This window comes from Pogoniulus pusillus, chromosome 34, assembly GCF_015220805.1.
Source record: "Pogoniulus pusillus isolate bPogPus1 chromosome 34, bPogPus1.pri, whole genome shotgun sequence".
NCBI lineage: Eukaryota > Metazoa > Chordata > Aves > Piciformes > Lybiidae > Pogoniulus > Pogoniulus pusillus.
In genome coordinates, this window is record NC_087297.1 from 7,099,083 (window position 1) to 7,117,664 (window position 18,582).

Sequence of the window (18,582 nt, forward strand, 5' to 3'; positions counted from 1 at the left end):
CTTAACAACCTTCTGATCCTTGAAAATTTAACACCCTGTCCTGTATTTTCTCTACTGATAAAACACAGTTCTCCTGAACCTCTTGAGGTTTGCACCTTCCCTGCCCTTTCACACAGGATGGTTCTTCTGTAAAACACTCATGAAGGATCCCAAAGGCTTCTCAGACCTATGTTTGAAGTTGCAGTGCCCTTTTATCTGGCCAAACCTACTCATAAAGAGCATTTAAAACCAGTAGAAGTTACAGTTTGTCTTAGCTTTACTTGTTTTATGAGAGAAATTTAGCAAGCCTTTATTTTCTGACTCAATCTAGCTTCTAGATAGTCAAGGCAGTTACTTAGGTTCCAAATTCTAAGCTCACTTTATTCTGAAGGAAGTAGTTAAGCCTTGTAGGATCACAGAAGTGCCTGTGAACATGTCAGGTTCGTATAAACCAATCTACTGGAAAGGAAAATGTGACATGCAAATCAAAGATTGTAAAAGGGTGGAAGCCCACCTTAATCTCTTTCTTTTCATTTCCAACTCAGTGAATCCCAAAATGTGAACTGTCCCTGGGGTCAGTGCCGGTGTTGCTGTGTAATACCGTGACGACACCTTGGCATTTTAAGGTCAGCACAAGTTCTGTGTTTCTGTTTTGGCCCACTCACATTGGATACTGGATGCTGGAACTTTCCAGGCTGATTATAGAATCATGGAACCGTAGAATTGTTTTGGTTGGAAAGGCCCTCATAAGAGCAAGTCCAACCATTCTCTTACTCTACCAAGGCTCATGGTAAACCATATCCCTCAGTGCCACATTTCTGCCTCTTTTCAGCAGCTTCAGGGGTGGAGATTCAACCACTTTCTTGGGAAGCTTGTTCCACTGTTTGAGAACCCTTTCAGTGAATAAGTTTCTTCTAATATCCAACCTAAACCTCTCCTGGTATAGCTTCAGGTCATTTCCTCTCATTGTGTCACCACTTAGTAGGGGGAAGAGACCAACCTCCATCTCTGTACAACCTCCTTTCAGGGAGTTGTAGCGGAAAAAGAGAAGGTCTCCCCTCAGCCTCCTTTTCTCCAGTCTAAACAGCCCCAGTTCCCTCAGCTGCTGTTCACCAGCCTTGTTCTTCAGACTCTTCAGCTCGTTGCCTTCCTCTGGACCCACTGCAGGACCTCAGTGCTTTGTAGTGAGGTTCCCAAACCTTTCCTCTCTTGCACTGAGAAAAAGGCAGAGGCTGATGTCAGTTCATGATTTTGCTCTATTCTGTTTAAAGTAGTTAGAAGTGATTTGGGGGAGATTATCTGCAGAATTCAGTTTCAAAACCTCTTTGCTTTCATGTAGTATGAGTCAACTTAATATCCTTTCCTCCTGTTTGAGCACTGATAACAAAAGGTAACCATTGCTTTTGATGTGCACAAATTACTCCTCCTCCAAGGCACATCAGTTTGAGTGCTGCAGCGTAGAGCAGGTAAGGAGTAGTGCACAGAATTCTTATGCTTGTGAAGGGCAGGGAGAGAGGTCTCCTATCTGCCTTCCTGATACTTAATATTTATTTTGTTCCTTGTAATCAAAAGAATAAATCAAATACTATTTAGTGTATATCTTCTCGTGTCTTAGCTTCATATTAAAAGAGAGTAAACAGAGCTTTATTTTCACAGTTCCTTCCCTGTAGCAGTGTAATCATCTTCCTGTTTGCTTTAACTTCATCAGCACTTGAGGATTTATTTGCAGTTGGACTTTCCAAGCATTTTCTTTACAAGACATCAAACTGCAGAAATGAGCCCTCTGTGTGTTATTTGGTCCTGGGTTTGTTTTACGTTTCTCTTCATGGAATTCTTGTTTAGTAGTAGCTAAATGGTTACCTTTTCTTACTAGCTGCCTTCTCTGCTAATACTGCAGCCCTTTACCTGTCTTACTCAATTCTCTATCATCAGTAGCTTTCAAATATTTATTATTCTGCTCCTGTAAATGTTTGAGTTTTACACTGAAATAGTTTTAAGGTTATGACAAAAGCACTTAGTTCAGAGGAGAACATTTGCAGTAGAAGGTCAAATGTAACATATGTCTTCTGCACCTAAGCATATTTAAAAAGCTGTTAAATTGGCACCCCTGTGTGTATAGTAATTGAAGGTCATTTTATGTCACATTTCTCCTCCTAACTGACTCTTTTCCTTTGGTTTCATTGGTTCATGTGAGTAGTGTGGTGTCGTTGTAATGGGCTTTATTTGTACAGCTTTATGAGAGTAGTTTTAATACTGGTATCTTGTAGACTAGATGGATGGAGACGTTCCAAAGCATTTAAGCTGCCTTTCAGTCAGTCTGGGGCTCTGATTCCTGAGCTCAGCTAACCAGGGTTACCTCTGCTTACAGAGGTTACTGTCCCCAGCTGGTCCCCTGTCCTTATGCTGTGAGTTAATACGTTTCTTACCAAACGCGGCTGTAGGGGTGGTGGATCTGCACCTCTCACAGCCATCTATTAACAGCAGACATCAGTTTCACTTGATGTGAGTTGAAGGCTGAAGGATTTTACTTCAAAATCCCTGTTGGCTTCAGCTACAGAAATAGTCTGTTAGTTTCCCTGGTGCAGTCCACTAAGGCTCACTGCACCTGCATCGCAACCTGTCTGCTCTGATTGATGTGGTAATGGAATTGTGTTTGCTGGTTTGCAGTGTTCCTTAGAGGTCTTCCTCAATCCACAGGTGAAGAGGAAGCTTTACATTTTTGGTTAAGTGTCACATTGTTGCATTTCTGCAGGTCTGGTCACTATTTCAGAACCACGAATCAGTGTTTTCCAGCATGCTGCATCCGTACTGTGCATGTTCTTGTTTCATTTCTCAAACCCAGGCTACAAGCTCGTGTCAGACTTAAAACACATCTCACCCTTATGAACAAGTTCTGCAGAGGTGTTAGCAGAGCTATTGCAATTGCTTTTGTGTGTAGCAAGGCTCAACTCAGAACATCTGGTAGGACTCAGCAGCAGTGCTATGCTTGCTGAGAGCTGGAAATACAAGAGCCACAGCTGTCTCTACAGCATCCTTTCCTTTAAGTCCTTCTGAGTCTCTGCTTACGGCTGTTCTTCTGATGCAAACATGTGAAGCTTTTATTCCACTCTCCTTCATTCCAAACAAATGTTAGAAAGGACAGAGCACAGCTGTTAGTGCTTTAAAAAAAAAAAAGAGAGAGAGTCTTGTATGCAATACCAGCTCCATTTCCATTTGGCAGAATCATTAGTGCCTTAAAAAGAAAGAAAGAATTGATAAAACACCTTCCTTCCAGTGAGAAAAGACTTGCACAGGGCCCTTTTAAAAAGGCTTTCTACTAGGAGCTGTGTTCTGAGTGTATAACTAATATGTGGACATAAACTGTAACATCTGTGGACACCAGGGACTGGCATGCTTCACATCATGTGGCTATTAAGGATGTGTAGCACTACTGCAGTGGGCAGTGTTCCTACTGTTCCTTCCTTGCAGAGTGCTTGTAATTATCTGATGTGAGTTAGTCTGCAGTGCCTCCAGTGTTGCCACCGTAGGCTTGCATTGGAATTAGATGAAGAACAGAACATGCCTTCCCTTTCTCTCTCCCTCCTTCCTTCCTTCAATTTCTCTCTCCCTCCCTCCTCCTCCTCCTCTTTCCCTCTCTTCAGTCTATTTCTTTTGCTTAAATAAAACAAGGAAAAAGAGGCTGGGGGGGGGAGGATTCCTCATTATTTCAGAATATTGCTATTCTTTGTATTACTTAGATTTAAATTTCCTTTACCTTGTTGTCTCTTACGTTAAGGACACACAGTCCTTCCTTTTTCATAGGAAGGCAATGTTGTCAAACGCTGGAGAAAGGGCTTTGGTGTGGGGTTTTCACCGATGTTTACTTGTAACAGCCACTCACCTTCTGCTTTTGGGGGTCAGAGGCCTACATCTTCTACTTTTATCAAAAGCTAGATGGACATCAGGAACATTTTTTTCACAGCAAGAGTGGTCAGACATGAGGCGGATTTGAGTCACCAACCCTGGATGTGTTTAAAGATGCTTTGGATGCGGTGCTTGGGGATATGGTTTAGGACGGACCTTATAGGACTGTTGGCTGGACTTGGTGGTCCTCAAGGTCTTTTCCAACCTGAATGTTTCGGTGATTCTCTAAGTAGACCCTGAGTGTTTACATCTTTTTTTCTTTTCTCAGCCTTTCCCAACATGTGAGCATTGTGGAATAGTTTAATAATGTTTTACTCTCTCAAAGTCTCCAAGCATCTTTTTTTAACCAAGTTTCATACATGCTTGGCTTGATAACAAGCTGTGTAAACTTTTACTTTGGAGTTTTTTTTATCCCCCAGGCTTATGTGCCTCTTTTTTAGTACTTTTATAAATACTTGCTGTTGTTTTGTGTTCTGCTGAGCTTGGGACTGTACTTGTATGCCAGATGCAACAGAAAAATGTAACTTAATTGTAATCTCTATAATTCCAATTGTGTTAGAAGATGCTGTTTGCTGCATATCTTACTCTCCTTATATTTTACTTTTCACTTCATTTTAAAACGTGCTTTTGTCTTTCCATTTTGCCAGATTTATTATTCTCCTTAAATTCTTCAGTTAATTTCTTGCATCTGAGCTCAACCAGATTGGATTCTATTGTCTTTCCCCCTCCCCCCCCCACCACACACACACACTGCAGTGTATTGGAATGAATATAGCTATCCCACTTGTCTTCTTGATTTAGACAAGGTCTAAATTAACAAGTCACATTTCATTTTGGAAGCATATGTTTGCAATTCTTCAGCCTTACTCAGCATATTTCCCACTTTAGTGAAGATGGAAAAGGTCTTTTGTTTCTTTCTTTAAAAGCCTCTTCTTCCTTTTCTCCTCATGTCTGAAGCAATTATTCCTATGGAGGTAGATATTTTCATTTTCATCCTTTGATGTTTCACTTCTAAGTTTAGTCTGGCTATTTTGTGAAAGACTAAAGTCATACTCAGAATTACATTCACCATCTGCCTTCAGAATCTGTCTTTTCATTTTGTATTTGAGGACAAACTGTTTGGGTTATGTCAGTGATCACTTGGGAACAGCAGGAGTATGGATAACTTCATAATGAGGACTAAACAAAATGTAACTCTGTTCTGGGTCAGGCTGTACTCTGCTGCAGAAAGGTGAGACCTGTCGAAGAGAGGCTGCATAGAGTGAGCATTAGCACTCAAGCTGTGTTACATCAGAGCTGCTCTGAGAGATATAGGTGAAGACCTAAAACATGAACTTGAGGTGGCTGAGCTGTTTGTTCTGGGAGCAGATCATCAGTCAGGTGCATGCATTGCTGTCTGCTCTGTTCCTGTGTGCTGGATCATAGAATCATAGAATGGTTTAGGTTGGAAGGGACCTCAAAGCTCATCCAGTTCTGAACTCCTGCCATAGGCAGGGACATCTCCCACTAGAACAGGTCACTCAAGGTCTCATCCAACCTGGCCTTGAACACCTCCAGAGTGGGAGCAGCCACAGCCTCCCTGGGCAACCTGTGCCAGTGTCTCATCACCCTCATTGTGAAGAACTTCTTCCTAACATCTAGTTTAAATCTCCCCTCTGCCAGTTTAAACCTATTACTCCCTGTCCTGTCATTACAAGACCTTGTCAATAGTCCCTCCTCAGCCTTCCTGTAGCCCCCTTCAGATACTGGAAGGCCACTCCAAGGTCTCTTTGAAGCCTTCTCTTCTCCAGGCTGCAGAGCCCCACTCTCACAGCCTGTCCTCATAGCAGAGCTGCTGCAGCCCTCTGAGCATCTTCGTGGCCTCCTCTGGACTCTCTCCAACAGTTCCATGTCCTTCAATATCTGATCATTCCTGTGCTTCTCAGGATTTCACAGCTTTACAATAACTGCTTTGTGGTCACAACAGCAGAAAGGTCCTGATAGTTGCATTTCATCAGAAGCAGTTTTCTTGTACTCCTGTTTACTATTTTAAACTCAGAATTTCTTCCTTTGGTGGCTTTAAACACATGGAAGCTGTTCTAAGAAAGGGCCAATTTTCCTCCAGATTCCTAGCACTATGTGTCAATCTGTGTGTGTGTTTGAGACCAGCCTTGAAATGTTCCTTATCTTCAGGCAAAGAAACAGTTGCTATCCTTTTGTCTTCTGTGTTTTTGGCAAGCCCTGTCTGTTTTAGAAAGTGTTCTGTGGCTTCCAACTGCATTTCTTCTTCCACATTCCTACCATCTGTGTCCTCAAGACCTGAAATCATCAGCATTTTAAACCTGGTAACTACCAACTCCTTTACTATTCATTCCCCTCCCCTTTGTTTGCTCCTCTCCAGTACTATGCTAGGCCATTCTCAGCACACATTTCTCTTTCCTTTTTTATGTATGTCAAAACCATTGATAAAAATTTGCTTCTCCTGAGAAAAGACAGGCAGAAAGGACAAGAGGAGCAGTGTATGAGTACAGAGCTCCTCTGTGAGGTAGTTTACAGCCTGGTTCAGACCTTAGGTGTCAGAGTCAGAGGACAGGAAAGTGGCATGGGCATCACTGTGAGGGAAGTTTGCTAGACCATCTGATCAACTCAGCATCTCTTGTTGGGAAAGGCCATTGGGTAATGGGCAGTGTCTTTGCAAGGCTGCTCTTTATCCTCTTTGACAGGTCCCCAAAGACTGGAGAAAGCAAATGTTGCACCCATGCAACATTGCCTTGAGCAAATGCCTCAGGAAAGGACAGAATGACCCTGGGTTTCTGGTGGGCTGCAAGTGAAGTAAGAGCCAGCATTGGACTCTGGTAGTAAAGAAGGCTGGCAGCATGCTGGGCTCAATGAACAGGCCCACGAACGGCAGGTCAGGAGAAGTGGTTGCTGACACCCATTCTTTCTAGAAGACATTGATATGTTGGATCAATCCCAGTGGAGGGCTACCAAGATGGTTAAGAGTCTGTAGCATAGGAGGGCTGGATTTGGTCACACAGGAGGGGAGCAGGCTGTGAGGGGATCTCATGGCACTTGACAGATAGCTAATGGGAAGTTGCAGAGCAGACATCTCTTCTTGGAGTGTACAGTAATAGCATTAGAGACAGTGGAAACAAGCTGAAACACGGGGAATTCAGATTTCATTATCAGGAAAACTAATTTCACAGCAAGAGTGGTTAAAGACTGAACAGGTTGTGCAGAGAGACCGTGGAAGCTGTCTTCTCAGTGATGCTCTGATCGCAAGCGAGCAAAGCCCTAAACCTTTTCCTCCAAAGTTTACATGAGCCTGGAATAAAATTCTAGGGAAGAAGTGCTGGTTTGTTTGGCCTTTTCTACCAGAACCAAATAAAATGTGAAGAGCAGCAACTTCAGTAACAAGTGCTGTATTTCCAACAATAGGCAACTAACCCATGGAAGACTTGTGTGTGTGCTTGAAGTTAGCACTGATTGCTGGCAGAGCTTAACTGATATAAACAGAAGATGGTGGATGCATAGATATGAGTAGTAGCCACAGTTACATGGAATGGACTGGAATATTTATGGAAACCAAAATCCCCCTCTTGCAGTCTTATGCCAGCTAAGCTAAATAGAAATAGAAGTCTTTTCTCTGACAGCTTTCCTATTAATTGGCTCTTATGGGCTCCTTCACAAGCTTTATCTGCAAGAGCAATTACGAAGGGTGAGTCCAACCTCTGATTTTGTCTCGTGTTGTTACCATATGGTACCACTCACACATTGCTGACTTCTGAAAAATGTGGAGGCTTTGCTTAACGTGGAGTTGTGTGGCAGAAGTGCAGTCGTTGTTTAACAGAGCTTACAGATTTCTTGTGACAACTACAGCTGCTTTGCCTCTTCTTACCCCAGTGCATTCACACTCATTCTCTATTATAGACTTGCCAACTGTTAGAGCATCCTTTTAGTTTGGTCCCATTTATCACAATCTCTTTGAGTGGTGGTTGTGTAAGTGGAAAAATGACTTTTAGGTAGATAATGGCATACTTGAACAGTCAGCAGTCTTCTGCAGGAAACAGAGAAACTTCCTCAATAATTTTTCATGCTGGAAATGCATGCAAGTTCACTTTAAAGTGTTTTTCAGATGGTTAAAAGTTAAGTCTCCTAACTGTCAGCTATTCCTTGACAGGGAAAGCTCTAGCTATGGAGAACTCCTTGGTATAATTGGTTCCCAGATCATTAGCCAAAGGAGTGAACAGGGGAATCATTGTTTTGCATTATTATATGGAATTTAGGCTCATATAAGTGCAATCAGATCTTGTTAAAGTGTCTGAAGAACTTGTCAGTCAGAAATTAAACAGCCCAGAGACTGACAAGAGCACATACAGTAGTAAGTTCTGTTCCCCTTTTTAGTGCCTTGTCCATTTTGCAATGGTAACACTTTTTTGGGTGTCTAGAAAACCTTGGTGTTGGTGCAGCACATGGTCTTGTAATGCCCTCTGTAACCATTCTGTATTTCCCAATAACAATTTCTGGTTCTTGGGCTTAATGAGAAGTCTGTTGCACAGGGATGTCATGCTCAGCCTTAGGAACAGAAAGTATGTAACCTGGCTTTTAGTATGCCTCAAGATATCAGCTGCTAGCAAAGGAGTTTTGATGAGTAAGTGAGGCTCCTTCCAGCCATCAGGAAGGGTAATTGTGGTGGCTGATGTGACAGGTTTGTATTTGAGAAAGATGGTTCCAGAAACTGAGAGTGTGTCTGCATTACAATCAGAGCCAGGAGATAGTGCAGTGCTCCATGCTATGCCATCCATGTAAGGTATTTTGGAACTAACTGCAATCTGAGGTTTAAATCACGTGCAGGCAAAGCTAGGTCATTATCTTAGGAAACTGCAGTGTTTCTGAAGGTTGTACTGTCCAAATGAGAGGCTGAACCTTGAGCTGTGGTCAGTCGCACTAGACTGAATAGAGGACTCCACTGGAAGGGCATAGAGAGGCTAGAGGCCTTGAGGACAGAGTGCAAGAACTGACTTAAACAGGAGAGTCAAGCAGAGGGCAAGAGTGCTTTTAGTTTTCTTTTTCATGATGTAATAGATGGCAACTTGATATGCTGCCCTTTGGCTTTGTAAACTGTGAAGCGTTCTGTTATTAGTTTGTTTTTAAACTCTCTTAGGAAGAAGTTCTTCAGTACAAGGGTGGTGAGACTCTGGAGTAGGTTGCCCAGGGAGGTTGTGGGTGCCTCCTGCCTGGGAGTGTTCAAGATCAGATTTGATGAGGCCTTGAGTAGCTGAGTCTAGTGCAGAGGCATTGCTGCCCATGGTGGGAGTTTGGAGTAGATAATCTCTGAGGTCTTTTCCAACCTAAGCCATTCTATTATTCTGTGATCCTGTGATCTTTTATATCTTGACATGCCTTTTCTACACTGAAGCAGAATTAGCAGGGTTTTATGTTGTTGCCTAAAGGTTTTTTTGACTGTTCAGTGATGGAGAATTCACAGCCTCTACAAATAAGTTTAGTACTTTGTTGTTTTCACTGTTAGAAAGTTTTCTGCTCAGTGTCTAATCTGAATCTTTCTCACTTCTATTATTCTTTGTTCAGTTCAGCAGCTACATCTGGCATCAGAGAGTGCATCAGAGATTACAGTGTTCATTTTGCAATGCCAACATGGAGGCAGTAACCCATTCCTCATCTCCCTATTTCTTGGGAAGTACCATTTACTAATGCAATCTCCATGGGTCTAAGACCTTAAATCTGTGCATAGCCTCATTTCTTCCTTTGGTCTTTGTGCATGGTCTGAGTTGGGTCAAAACTGAACAGATTTCTCCAACTCAGATGATAAGTAACACCAAGGGGAGCAGAACTGATTTCTGTGTGGTTACACAGTACTCCTATTTACAGCCTCCAGTGTTGTGCTCACCTGTGCAGTTTTATAGCCAGGTTGACCCCTATTCATTCTGTGGTCAGCCCATGTGCTCATAAGCCACAAAAACCTTTACACAGAAGCCATTTAGTTTCTTCATTTTGAATTTCTCTAGTTAATGTGTTACTACAAGAGTCTGAAACTTTGCATTTGCCACTGTTGCAACGCCCTACTTATCTTTGCTGTTTCCAAGGTCATTCTCAAATACATCAACAGAATCCTGAAGTTCAGTTGTAGATTTCAGGGTGCTCAGTCCCTCTCTAACTGATGTTGTTTGCAAATTCGTTTATCTTACTCCTGAAATGCAGTCTCCCAGGTGACAATAAATTAATTAATTAATAATAGTTCCCTAAGTAAAGAGTTCTGAGTAGTTTTGTAGCCACCTAGCTCCAATTTATATATCCTAGCTTTGCTTAGAAAAGGTCATTTGACCCAGCATTGTTAAAATCAAGGTCTTAAAAGTGTGCTGTTTCTCCTCTATCACAAGGGCTCATGCTGCCAGAAAGAAAATAAACTGACCTCTTCTTGACAAATCTGTGTTGGCTGTTGCTCAGCTCCCTGTTAAGTTCCAGGCAGTGGTGTATAGTGTGGTATCTCATGCTTTAACCATTGCACATAACCTCCAGATCTTAGAGACAGGATATTTAACCATAGGCTTCTTCTGTGCAGCGATGTGTAGTCTAGAACCCAGCTTCCTCAAAAGGTTAGAGATCCCCTGTAGGGTCTAGCTTGAATCTGCCTAGAATGTGTCTGTATAAATATCTTGGGATGCCCAAGGGCATCCCCCCCAAAAAACAATTAGTCAGTTTTCTGTGTGCACCCCACAGAGTTCTGTGTTTATCCCCTCTTCAGACACAGGTGATGCATGTATGCTGTACACATGCGATTTTGCAGTTGTTCTTTTCACTGCTCTGAAATCTGTCTGAACAGTTCTGAAATAGATCATAACTGGACATCTAACAGACTAGTCTATCAAGGCCAAACGATTTGAATGCATTTAAGTAGTAATTATTCAGCCCCTTGCTTTGTTGCTGGCACTAATTACATCAGATGCTCCAACGCAGCAGCTTTGTGGTGAAGATGGATGCAGAAAGGCACAGTGAACATTAGCTTTGGCTCTTTACCCCCCTAGTTGTTTTCCACGTTGCACAGTGAGCTTTTTCTTTCATCGTCTTCTCCTAATGTGCTTAACAGAATTATGTCCTCCAGAGTTTGATGTGTCCCTCACCAACTGTCTCTAAATCTGGCCTGTTATGCCATGTTCTGCTGTGGTATTCGCGCTGAGTAAGTTGCCCTCATTTCTATTCCATGCATGCTGTGAGATCAGCAGTGAGGTCCTAACTAAGACAATGTGGCCTTGTTGTACAATCCCCATTCTTCCTTTGCAGGAGGCTTTGCACTCCCTGAGGTCAGTATTGTTTGCTTAAAAAACTGTGAGGATTCTTTAACATTTTTTTCTCCCCTCACACCACATTCTTGGGGATTCTCCCAACTCTTTCTGCACTTAGGAAAGTAGGCCTCCTTGAAACACAGTGGTTTTTCATTCTGTTGTCATTTCTTCTTCCTTATTTTTCCCCAGACAAGCTTTAGTCTTTTACACTACTATCAGGCATATCAATTATCAGATCTCCACTTTGCCAATTAAGTCAAAATGTTGATTGTTCAACAAAATCTTCCAGTTCCTCCTACGTACCATTTGTAGCTCTTGCACTAGTGTTCCACCATCAAAGACTGAAATAAATGTACCACTGCCATCACATTGGCCCCTTCTTTAACCCCTCCTTTTATAAATAAACTTGTTTTGGCAGAGGTCCACAGAACAGGATTTGATTTGATTTGATTTGCCCATACTATTGGGCCCCGTGTGTAAATCCAGCATTCAGATTTTGGAGAAATGAGCAGGTCACTCTTTCCTTTCTTCTCTGAGGGCTCTTTTTCATTTTTGCTTGCTTATTGCTATATCTCCAAACCTTCCTGGGGCTTGGGTGAAAATACTAAAGCCATTCTGCCTATAGCACCTATTAAACCACAAGTGCATTACCCATGTACGTCTGTCACTGCTGACAGAAACAGATGCCTAGGTTTAACCATTGCACTTACTCCTCAGAGCTTAAAGAGAAGGGGAGCAAGCAAGCTATGGACTTCTTATGCACACTGGTATGGAGTCTAGCACCCTACTTCATCTAGAGGTTAGAGGTACCCTGTAGGTTCTGGCTTGTATCTGCCCAGAATGTGTCTGTGTGGCTGAGATCAGTGTTTTCTGTTGAAGTGGTCAATAGCTTTAAATGATTACTGCTTGCATCTGCATTTGGGTGGCTGAAGGAATCTGAGCAGGTAGCCTGTGTTACAAAGTAGGAACTTTGAAAGAGAAGTTCACGAGATGAGCCACCAAGCTTGGTGTTAAGCACCCTGAGATCTGGGATTTGCTGGCAAAGACACGGACCAATTAATGCATCAGAGCATCAGATTTCATGATGACCAGCATAGGAACTGGTGGAAGTTTATAGCACCAGCAAACATGAATCTGGACATGGTTGACCTACCCAGTATATGGAAGTGTAAAGAAAGCACAAAAACTGGTCACTGAAGTGTGTGTTCCAAAGCACTCACCCGGTTCACAGCACTCTGCATTCAGAGGATGCCCAGCTGGTAGAGCCTCATGCATGCTGAGATATGCACTGTGGTGCTGCAGCCTCTTCTGAAGCTTAAAGTCACTTTTTTTTTTTGCTAGATTTTCAGTGGAACTTGGAGGAAAAGGATTGAAGTAGTAGTTCATAGAAAGATGACTCAGTTCTTCTTGCTACAGGCATTTGACATTTGCTTTGTAATGCAAACAGATGTTGGCTTTTAGCAGATATGTTTTGGGGTTGAGAGGTTTTTTGTTTTCTTTGATAAAAAGAGGAGCTGCTAAAAGCCATTGTGAATTCTGCACAGAAGTGTGAATTAGAAAACATAATTCTACCATTGTGCTTAATCAGAAAAACAGAAATTTAAAGCTCAGCAGAATAAAACATAAACTTTCCATGAAATGTTTGTTGTTCCAGCTCATTAGCAGACTGTCTCTGTTGGGCAGCACTTTTTAAATACCATAAAAATTAATAGTGTATTTAAGAACTGCTTTATTGGCATGTTTCTTCAACTTCTAATTTAGAGCTAGTGGTTAATTGTGCTGTCTCTGTCATCAGAGGATAGACCCTTAGGCTTCAGAATTTTCAGTTTCCACTTTAACTTTTTGACTTGGGTGAAAACACCCTTGGGTGAGGTAAGAAATGAAGATTTCACTCAGTTTGTTAGCTAATGTCATAGACTACCACAAGGTCAGCAGTGACTTCATGAGTTTGTTCTTCTCACTTTTCTTAACCTGTCTTCAACATCATATTTTACATCTGCAGTCTTTCCATTCTCCCCCTCTGCTCTGTTTCTTCTGTGTTGTTCTTCCACAACACTTACCACGTGTGTTGTTTGGTGGTTGACAAGAACCAGTAAACTTCACCTATGACCTTCCTAACATTTGCTTCCTGTTCTGTGCTTTGCTCTCAGGTGGACTAGTTAACGTCTGAATTGGGTTGAACCTCTTTCTACCTTTGCAGTTCACACCTTATAGGAGATTTTGCACCCCAAAACTTGGCACTTTTTTCCCCAAGCTAATAAAATAAAAGGCAGAGTAACTCTTGCTACAAACCTTGCTTTTCTCATATCCTTACAACAACGAAGCTGACACTGTTCTTGTGCTCTTGACTTGGCAGTCTTCGTGATGCTCTTGATTTATGCAGCCTGGTGAAATAGCTCAATCACACTTGGCTACACTTCCATACTCTGTTTAGTGCAGTCTGGAAGTGTATTAATGCTGAAAAATGGCATTTTCTGTCCATCTCTTGCAGTACATTCCAACTTTGTGTGAGATTTACTGATCCTATGACCTTAGAATAAGTTGGATCATGATGCTGATTTAACAGAAAATGATTGTCTGCAAATGATTACTTCCCTGTGAGATTTGTTGGCCTGGCTAGGGATACTGCTCCACTCTGCCATCAGCTGAGCAATGGAGTTTCAGAAGGACTATGCCTTTCAGAGACAGCCTGCAGTTAAATGAAGTTAAACATGATAATAGCAATTTCATGTCTGTATTACCCTCTCCTCTGAAACACTGGGATAAAATCTTGAGTTTACTGAAGTTTGGAGTAGAACCAACATTAACATGAATGTGTGTTACTGTTTCACCTCCATTTATGTTGAAGCTGAAGGTTGCTGCAGCACCTTGCTTTGAGGAGCAGGGAATTTTATTTAGTAACTTGTGGTTGTTTGCTCTGTAACTTCATCTTACTTCTTGGGAAATTGTGCAAGTGCTGTTTTTCACCATCCTCATATTTGTTTTTTTCAGGTGCAAAAGGCATTGGTGCCTAAAAAACTCCCTTGAGTATACTGATTCTGGAATGTAAAATATCTGGGGTCCCAGTTCTAGTTGACTGGCTAGGGCTGGGTGATAGGTTGGACTGGATCATCTTGCAGGTCTCTTCCATCCTGGTTGATTCCGTGATCCTAGTTGATGGGAGATTGACCATGAGCCAGCAATGTGCTATTGTGGCCAGGAGGGGCAGTGACATTATAGGATGTATTAGAAGGGCTGTGGCTAGTAGGTGGAGAGAGGTTCTCCTGCCCCTGTACTCTGCCCTGGTGAGTCCTCATCTGGAGTACTGTGTCCAGCTCTGGACCCCCCCAGTTCCAGAGGGACATAGAACTACTTGAGAGAGTTCAGTGCAGCGCCACAAAGATGCTGAAGGGAAATGGAGCATCTCTGTTATGAGGAGAGACTGGGGGAGCTGGGGCTGTGCTGCTTGGAGAAGGAAGAAACTGAGAGGTGACCTCATCAGTGGTTATCAATATGTGCAGGGTGAGTGCCAGGAGGCTGGAGCCAGGCTCTGCTGGGTGATGCCTGATGACAGAACAAAGGGCACTGGGTGGAAGCTGAGGCATAGAAAGTTTCATTTAAACATGAGGAGGACTTTTTCCCCTGTGAGGGTGACAGAACATTGGAACAGGCTGCCCAGGGGGATTGTGAAGTCTCCCTCTCTGGAGATATTCCAAACCTGCCTAGTTGTGTTGCTGTGTGATCTGGTCTAGGTGATGCTGCACTGGCAGGGGTGTTGGACTGAAAGAGCTTTGGAGGTCCCTTCCAGCCCCTGACATTCTGAGATTCTGTGATTTCTGAAAAAGCACATTTGTGCAAAAGGAAAATAATGGCTCTTACAGTTTGCTGTATACAACACACACATGTTCTTTATGGCCTTTTGTCTCCTTGGTTTGGTTTTCTTGTTGCTTCTGTTGCACGTTTCACTGTTTCTTCCCACTTTTTATCCAGCTTCAGCATTAGTCATAGCCTGTCTGTAATTAACATGCAAGTATTCCACAACCCACGTGCTGAGAAGTGTAGCAGCATTATATCTCCTCCCCAGATGAATGCAAATCCTATGACTTGTTGGCAAAACAGTGCCATAGAGCAGGAAATCACAGGCAGCAGTGCTGGAGGTTCATATGCTGCTGAGGGACCCCACTACCACACACATACAATTTTCATGCTGGAACCAAATGCCTTTAGCACTGCCTGGTTTTCAGAGTTCATGCTTATCACTCTGTCTCTCCTATTTCACATCTTTCTGGTTTGTTCCTATGAGATTATTGTGCAACAGGATGTCAGCTAGGCAAGGAGTAAATTACCCCAGGCTGTTCTGAAGGTGGGGCCAGTATAATCAGTGAAACATAGAGCTCAGCAAGGGACATGCAGCTAAATAGCATTTACTGTTTCTGACACGTCTGCTTCTCTCTGCCTCCAGTTTGAAACAAGCAGTGAGAGTCAGGGCTGTTGCATAGCTGAAACACATGTTAACAGGCTGTAAAATGTGTTGGCTTGACAGATGTAGAAAGTAATAATAATTATAATCTTCTTCCACAGTTTTCACTATCGATGGCTATAAATTGATGTGCTTAGCTTGTTTTGGGTTTAGTGCTGAGCTTTCACCACCTTTTTGTTAAGGTTAGCTGCCATCCACTGTTCTGCCAGTAGAGCATATTTGCTAACATGGGTATTAGGTTCACTCAGAAATAGCAAAGTTTCTGTCTTCATTCTATTTGATTTACAAAGCCTTGTAGTGGTAGGATGAAGGGCAGTGGCTTTAAGCTGGAAGAGGGGAGATTTAGACTGGAGATTAGGAAGAAATTCTTTCCAGTGAGGGTGGTGAATCACTGGAACAGGTTGCCCAGGGAGGTTGTGGATACTCTGGAGGCGCTCAAGGCCAGATTGGATGGGAGCTAGAGCAACCCAGGCTAGTGGAAGGCAACTGTGCCCATGGCAGGGGGGTTGGAACTGGTCCCTTCCAACCCAACCCATTCTGTGAATCTAATTGATCTGGTTTGTACCATATTCCCTGCAGATGCACAAGTATAATGACCAACATCTTGATTTTTGATTGTGCTCTAGACACAGGCTTAAGATAGAGGGCTGTAATTACAACATGGCAGCCAGGTGTTAACTGAGTTACCTTCAGTAGTACTGCTGCCTGAAGAGAGCACACTGGTGCTGGGCTAGCCCCCTGGCACATCCACTAAGGACTGTAATGAAAATGCTGGTTTAGTAGCAGTAGGTAATTTTCTTTGTTGCTCCTACTCCCTTCCCCTCTCCATTTCCATTAACTGGAGCTCTGGTGTTCTGTGATCTTAGCTGATGCTGGTTCTGACACTGTCTTCTGCTGCCATCGGCTTCTTTTCTAGATGGGCAGTGATGGAGTTTTGCGCCTCAGCAGCTCTGCTCTGAATAATGAATTCTTCGCCTATGCAGCACAGGGGTGGAAACAGCGACTGGCAGAAGGTAACTCTCCACTTGTTCTCAGACTTACCAGAGGTTAATTCTTTTTATGAAGAGTGTCTCTCATTCTACATTTGCAAACTGCTTTTAGAGTAGGGAGTGTAACACACCAGTAATTCAGCGGAGGGGAAATTGCTGATTGCATTGTGAGCTCAGTGTACACTTTCTCAGCTTGCCATGGCAGCTGATTTTGGCAGTTGGGAAAAAACCCCAAGCTTTTCCATCCCTGCCAGCCTCACAAACATAAATACATGCAACCAAATCCCACCAGTGTACTTTGGAAATGCAGATGTTGTAAGGCAAATGAAATCTTTCTATGCCCCTGTCCCAGGTTTGGGCTGATCCCTCCCCTGGGAAGAAAATTCACAACACAAATCTCCCTACTTTTTTGAAAGTCAGGGAAAGATGAAATTGTATTTTCTTATAGTATAAGTATAACAATGTAAAGAGAAATAATAACTAGAGAAGGAAGGAAGGAAAAAGGAAAAAAACAACAATACAATAACCTTAAGGGAGATAGGGGAGGGGTCAGGCAGCAGCGAAGCAGCAGAAGCAGCAGTAGCCAAAACAGCAGCCGGGGAAGATAGGCGAAGCTGCAGCAGCAGAAGCCAGCGGGAGAAGGGGGAGAACAAACTGTGCTTCTAGACATTAAGTTCTTGATGCTCCAATGAAATTATATTAATTTATCTATTGTTGCCATTTATGTGGCCTATCCCTGGAATGTTCATCTCTTCCCTATGTCTGAGCTAGAGGATCAGCTCAAACGGCCACAGCCCCACTCGCTTTTGGTTTTCATTATTGTCATTTGGAATTGTTGGATGACTGTAACTGTAAGAGAAATCACTGTGTGGCACCTTTGTGTCTGTAATTTCTAGTTGCCCATACTAAGCTAATCCTTGACAACTTTTATTCAACATGTTACTCTTTGTTTTTCAGGAGAGTTTACGCCAGAAATGCAGCTGCGCATCAGACAAGAGATCGAAAAGGAAAAGAAAACAGAACCTTGGAAAGAAAAATTCTTTGAAAGGTTTTATGGTGAGAAGTAAGTATCAGAGCAAAGAATAAAAGCTTTGCTTTTTTATTATTTTCTTTTCTTTTAGGAGGAAATGAAAATATAATTCTCTGCTTCACATAGCGTGGTCATATGCTGTAAAACTTAATAAAGCACTTATCAAAGGCAGTCGTTCCCCAGTAGCAGAAGTTGTGGGTAGAATTACAGTGGTGTGTCTGCCCTTGCATTACAATTGCCTTTTTAGAGGTTCATAACTCATCCATAAAAATTCATTCCAAGGAGAGCTTAGGACAGAAGGCCCAGGCATGTGAGTATTTTCTAATTATCTTTTGAAAGACAGCATTAGGGCAATTCTCTTCCCCTCCCCACACCCTGCAAAATGCAAGAGCAGTTCCTACAGACTAGAAGACCAGTGGAGATATTTCTGTAGCATGTTTTCTTTTCTTAGTTTTTCCTAAGCTAGCTGCAAAATTCCTCAACCCAAATGGTGTTTTTTATCGTTTGAGGTGGCCCTTTGCTGGAGTACAGCATTGGCATGCAGGAAATGTTGGTCAGAGACAGATGGAAGTGACAATGGCTAGTCTAGTTTTAGAAAAGAGATGCAGGGAATAAATAAATACCCTTAACTGACTTAAATTAATGAGATAGTATCACTGCAGGTGCACAGTGAGGATAGGTCAGCCCAGTTTCATTGATGATGATACAAAGATGGCATTCTTGCAGCTGGTGAGGAGTCAGTTCTTACACTCAGGTGTTTTAAACCCAACATTTAAACAGATTCACAGCTTTTAAAATTCACAACTCTTCCTTTGAAAGGTCAGTCCATCAGTGCTTAGAATTAGATCTCTGTTTTTAAACACATGAAGTATTAAAAGTATTGAAAACTATGAACTGATTCTTTAGAAGTACTGTTTTTTTTTTTCATGTATGTTTTAATGG

The 18,582-nt window shown here is 42.4% G+C and overlaps 1 protein-coding gene across 4 annotated transcripts in view; it reads left to right on the forward strand.

Moving 5' to 3' along the window:
- ASXL3 (ASXL transcriptional regulator 3) overlaps positions 1 to 18,582 on the forward strand; it is a 129,078-nt gene that overhangs the window by 92,323 nt on the left and 18,173 nt on the right. For all 4 annotated transcript variants that reach the window (XM_064170724.1, XM_064170721.1, XM_064170722.1 and 1 more), the window contains 2 exons: positions 16,538 to 16,634; positions 17,568 to 17,673. In XM_064170724.1, the coding sequence (XP_064026794.1) occupies positions 16,538 to 16,634; positions 17,568 to 17,673 (203 nt within the window). The remainder of the gene's footprint in view (positions 1 to 16,537; positions 16,635 to 17,567; positions 17,674 to 18,582) is intronic.